This window comes from Pteropus vampyrus, unplaced genomic scaffold, assembly GCF_000151845.1.
Source record: "Pteropus vampyrus isolate Shadow unplaced genomic scaffold, Pvam_2.0 Scaffold47, whole genome shotgun sequence".
NCBI classification, from domain to species: domain Eukaryota; kingdom Metazoa; phylum Chordata; class Mammalia; order Chiroptera; family Pteropodidae; genus Pteropus; species Pteropus vampyrus.
Window position 1 is genome coordinate 1,240,638 of NW_011888828.1, and position 6,031 is coordinate 1,246,668.

Consider the following 6,031-nt stretch of genomic DNA (forward strand, 5'->3'; position numbering starts at 1 on the left):
ATGAATGGATAAAAAATTGTGCTTTGTCCATTCAGTAGAATACTACTCTGCAATAAAAATGGAATCAACTCTTGATACACAGAATAACGTGGTTGAGTCTCAAGATATTATGCTGAGCAAAAGAAGCGAAATACTGTATGACATACACATATATGAAATTTTAGAGGCAAAACTAGAGTTTCAGAAAGCAGATTGGTGATTACCTGGGGCCAGAAGTGAGAGAAAACAAACTGTAAAAGCATGTGAAGGAACTTTTTGGAGTGAGAGAAATATTCTATATCTCGAGCATGATGATAGTTACACAGGTGTATGTAGTTGTCAAATCACATAGACCTGTATACTTAAAATATGTGTATTTTATTATATGTTAAATTTTAATAAAGTTTATTAAATGAAAAATACTTCAAAAGAATAAAAACCAGTACAGGCAGTCATAGGATGGAGACAAGTGGACAGTCAGGACAGGAAGCAACACAGAGGTGAGCAGCAAAGGGCACAGGATGATGCACATTAAGACAGCTGAGTGCTAACATCAGGGAGCCCAAAGAGATTCTGGGATCCCTTCCAGTGAAATCCAGTTCCCCTAGAATCCTTTTCTTCCAGGTCTTAATATGGCTTTTCATGCTTCAAGGATCAACTGGGATGTCATTCCTCTGAGGCCTCTCTAAAAGAGTGTCCCCTCCCCTGCAAAAATAAGTGTTTTCTGTCACATAACCTTGGTTCCTTCTTTCCAGGGAACTCAGCACATCTGAAATCTACCTCAATTATGTACTCATTTAATGGTTTATTGTCTGCCTCCTTTCATTAGCTAATAACCACCATGAGGACAGAAATCTTTTCTATTTTGTTTGTCGTTATATATCCCCAGCACCTAACGTGGGATTTGGCTTATTGAAGACGCTCAATAAGTAATCACTGAATGAATGAACGAACAAATGGAAATGTAGTAGGCAAATAATAAATACCCAGTGTTTGCTTTTGTTTTTCCCTGAAATTTTCTTTTCCTAATTTTTTTAACCTAATTTTTATAGGTACCTCTATTGTGACTGTAAAAGCTTTGGCTCTTGACTCAATTCAAGACAGCATTAAATATTCAATTTTTAGTGGAAATGAAGATGGAGTTTTTTCTCTGTGCTCCAACTCAGGTAAGTCTTCTCTATCCTATAACAGCTTTGTTTCTGGCTTCATTTAATATTACTAGTAAAAAATACTTCTCTAAAGGAAACTCAAATTTTGAAAGATAGAGATTGTTATAGGTAAATCATTTGAAAGGTAAACAAGACAGAGTTTTTTATGGTAGCTAATGAGAAATTACGGGAAATCCAGAACTATTTATTCGTTTGCATGTACTCGCTAAGAATTCTCTACTTCACATTTCCAAATTAGACAGTTCCTATCCTACTCTTTGAATTTTTAAAGATAAATTGGTTTCTACTTATAATTTACCCACCAATTTGGGAGAATTGGAAATATAGTAGGAAGATCATTGATATTGAGTTTGAACTGAAAATAAGCACACATGTCTAGCCTTAGGGAATTTTCATCAGATTCTTCCAATTTGCCACTGAATGTCAACAACGCAACGAAAAAGGGCAGCTGGAAAGGTTTCTATGTGGTGGTAAAGAAATTACTTCCAAATACAGCATGTATTAAATTTAGCTTTAATAAGACCATTATTGTGTTTTAAATGAATACCAATTGATTATTTGAAACATACTTTTTTGACTAACAACTATGTAGTAGATACATATCTACTGCTTCGTTGTCAAACCTCAAGAAGAATGTTTTTAATAATTTCTATATTACCGTGGAACTGCCTTATTTAATCTGTACTACATGCACATGGGAAGAATTGAGAAGAGAGTAATTTCTTAAGCAAATCCCTTCTTGGCCAGGGTAGTGTTACGACTTTTTGATCCACATGACCTTTGGTCAGGAGCTTTCTGAGGTGATCTGTTATAAGTCTTTGTCTCCTCACGTCATCTGGATAGAAAGTGGTGTGGGAAGCCTGTTGGCAAGAGGGCTACTGAGAATATCACGAGGCCTTAAATTTCTAGCAGTGTAGGTGCCTGAGGGTTCTGGGAAAAGAGCTAAGATCGGAAACTTTAGGAAGAAGGAAAGCAGAGTTTGTGTATTTTCCCAGACTATCCAAATCCTTCTGCTACCTCACTCCTAACATGGCCCAGGCTTGGCCTTATTTTTTCTAGAGCATCTCATTAAAATGCAGATAAAATATTCCTAAGGTTAGTTCAGAGAGGTCATTCACAGAAAACTACTTTTCCATTAAGTAGTTATTTATTTATGTTGGAATTTATTTCAAAATTTTATCATGAAATAGCTACAAGATGACAGGTTAAGACATATAATACTGTATAATGGACAATAGTAAAATAAAAACCTGTATATCTGCCACCCATCTCTAAAGATGAGACATTAATACTAGAACCTTGGGACAGTACCCTGTGTGTCCCTACCCTCTCACAAACCTCTTCTTTCACCCCAGAGGTAATCAGTAATCTGAATTTGGTATTGATTGCTGCCCATTTTTTCATTATAATTTTCCCAGTGTTTGAATCCCTAAACGATATGTTATTTAGCTTACCTTGTTTTAAACATCATAATAGAATCATGCTGAACGTCCTTTACTATCACTTGATTCCTTTGCTCAACATTTTTATGATAATTTATAGTGCGGAAACCCTGATGTACACAATAAAGAGGAAGAGCAAAGAACGATATGGTCCTGCTTGCTGCCAAGGTTATGAAAAAGAACACGACCACTGTCATCAATATACCCTTTGGGCCCTTCTCTAATTGCAGCCTTTTTTCCCCCACTGCTCTAGGCTCACCACTGTCCTGACTTCAGGAATAATCATTCCCTCGTGACTTACAGAAAATAAAACTGCTTAATTTTGCCTATACAATAAAACTGCTTAATTTCGCCTAGCTTTGAATTTTATGTAAATGGATTCATACCCGACGTAGTCTATAGATTACATTTTTAAATTCAAACTTAGAATCTTTTATGTTAATGTGTATAGTTAGGGTTCTCTCATTTTCATTTCTTTATTGTAGTTTGTTGTAAGTTTATATCACAGCTTATTCATCCATTCTATTGTTGATGGGCAGTGAGGTTTTCCTGTCTGGGTATATAATGACAAATGCTATTAGGGACAATCTCATGCATGCCTCCTGGTGCATAGGTAAGGAGTTCTGTAGGCCCAAGAGCATGCGGATCAGAAGATGCATTGTTCAGCTTATGGATAGTGACACATTGTTTTATGAAGTGGTCTGTGTCACTTCGCATTCCACCAGCACTGAATGACAGCTATCACGGTTGTTCACAGCCTGCTTTCTCTTGCCAATCTGGTGGGTGTGAAATGATATCTCACTATAGTTGTAATTTGCATTTCCGTTTTGATGAATGAATTTGAGCATTTTTTCATAGTTTATTGCCCATTTCCTATTTTCGCCTATGTGAAAAATGCATATTGGGATTCTTTGCCTAATTTTCTATTGGGATATTCGTGTTATTCTTCTTGAAGTGTAAGGATTTTTAATATATTTTATTAGTATTTATCCCTTGTTTATTTTTGGTTTATTTTTGGAAAGATGTTTTTAATATATGTTTATGACTTGCCTTTCACTCTCTTAATGGCACATTCTGATTTTAATGAATTAGAATTAACTAGTGATTTGGCCTTTTTGTAAGTTGTTTAAGAAATTCTTTCCTACCCTGAGATCATTGAGATGTTCTCACATTGTCTTTTAAAATTTTTATAACTTTCCTGTGTTTCTCATTTATATCTTTAGGGCATCTAGAATTGATTTTTGGGTTTTACGTGAGTTAGGAATAACTTATTTTTCCTTTCATTTTCATTTCCTTCCATATTCTAATGACAGTACTCTTTTCCTGTGATCTGCAGTACCACCATTGTCATATATCATGTTTCCGTGACTTTTTACTGGACTATCACCCTTTTTCATTCATTTCTTTGTCTTTCCACACACTGATACCACACACTCTTACATACATGGGCTTTATAATCAAGAAAGCTTACCCGCCCCCCAATATTTAGCCAATCTTCATATTCTTCTTTATGAATATAATAGCTGTTACTGGCCCTTTGCTCTAATATAAATCATCGATTTCGCTTGTCAGGTTTTACACACACACACACACACACACACACACACACACACAAGCCTATTAGGATTTTTTTCCCAAGGAAAAGAGATTTATTCATAAATTTTGGGGTGATATACAGTTGTCCATATCTTTATGTGTATAACCCACATAATGATGGCATGCACATTTAAGATGCAACCTCACCTAAATTAACAAAGAAAAAATTTTTTAAAAGTCATATAGCTCCAATTTAGAATTTAAGTAACTTAATCATCAGGCCACAATGCCCTCCTCTGAAATCTAACATAGCCCTATATAGCTGAGCATTGTAGATAATAATAATCTTTTAAAAGTTTTCTTTTTTGATTTACTTTTTTTTTAAAACATCTAACCTGAGCTCCGCCTTCTTAACCAGTTTTGAAGTGTACAATACAGTCTCGATCGCAGAAGGCATGGTGTGTGCAGCAGATCTCTAGAACTTACTCATCTCACATGACAGACACTTCACACCCATCGAACGGCATCCCGCATTTCATCCTCCCTCAGCCCCTGCAACCACCCCTCTAGTCCCTGCTTCCGTGAGCTCCACTATGTTAGATACCTCATATAAGTGGAATCGTGAAGTATTTATCTTTTTGTGACTGGCTTATTTCACTTCACATAATGTCTTCAAGTTTCATCCACGTTGTCACCTATTACAGGATCTTCTTCTTTGTGAAGGCTGATTAATATCCCATTGCATGTACACCCTACATTTTCTTTATCCATGCATCTACTGACATTTTGGTTGTTAGAATTTTTATTTGAATTGTATTAATCTAAATATCAGTTTGGGGAAACCTATATCTTTACAGAATTACCTTCTAAGCCAGAGTTAATATAGAAAATCACACTATTTTTTTCTTTAATACATTTTAATAAGGCTTTAATTCTTTTATATAGCAGGCCTACATATTTGTATATTTTTTTGTGAGATTTAGCCTAAATACTTTATACTTTTTCTTGCTAAAGTAAAGGAAAAATGCTTTTTCTGGTAGTGTTCATATGCGTACTTGAATTAGCTTTTATATTTTGATTTTGTATCTAGCAAACTTTTAAACTCTTATTTAGACGTTTTTTGTATATTCAACATATAGTTATCTGAAAAATGACTATTTTTATGCTTTTGGAAGTTATATAGCTATTTCTCTTCTTTTAGTGGTTAGCATAGCTATTTAAATATACATAATTAAAGTCTAACTCATCAACGTTTTGCTCCTGAATAATACAAGAGACTTAGGATTCTTTGTCTCCCAATCTCTCTTTCAACTTATAGGCTTTTGTTGACCACTATTTTAGTTCTTTCACATTTGGCATTATAAATATTTTTAAATAGTTTTAGCTGCTTCTTTGCTCCTCTCTTTGCTCCATTTTCTTTCTTACATCTCAGACTTAAATGTCATTTTCTTTCTGCCCGAAGTACATCCTTTAGTGAGGGTTTATTGTAGTAAACTTTATCAGATTTTGATTGTCTAAAAGTGTCTTCATTTAATCCTTGTTTTTAAAAGATATTTTTGTTGGGCTTAGAATTCTAGATTCATAGTTATAGTCTCTCGTCTTTTTAAAGAAATTATCCTACTGTCTTCTAGTTTCCAATTGTTACATGAAGAAATGAGCTTTTGATATAAATACCATTTCCTCGTATCTTTTTAAAAAAATCTAATTAGACAAATATTGAGCCATACCACTCTCTTCTACATCTTTTTCATCTTTTTCATATCTTTGTCCCTTTTCTTTTCAGTCTAGAGAACTACTATATTTTTTTATTTCCAGAAGTTCTCTTGGGTTATTTTTCAATTCTTCTTGGTCTTTTCAAAACGTAATTTCTTGTTTCTTGCTCATGTTTCCAAGCTTCTTTTTTAT

General features: G+C 34.3%; 1 protein-coding gene across 1 annotated transcript in view; it reads left to right on the plus strand.

The window, feature by feature from the left end:
* The window catches only part of DCHS2 (dachsous cadherin-related 2), a 182,420-nt gene that overhangs the window by 148,233 nt on the left and 28,156 nt on the right, over positions 1–6,031 (plus strand). The window contains exon 14 of the mRNA XM_023530163.1: positions 1,032–1,145. Coding sequence (XP_023385931.1) covers positions 1,032–1,145 — 114 coding nt within the window. The remainder of the gene's footprint in view (positions 1–1,031; positions 1,146–6,031) is intronic.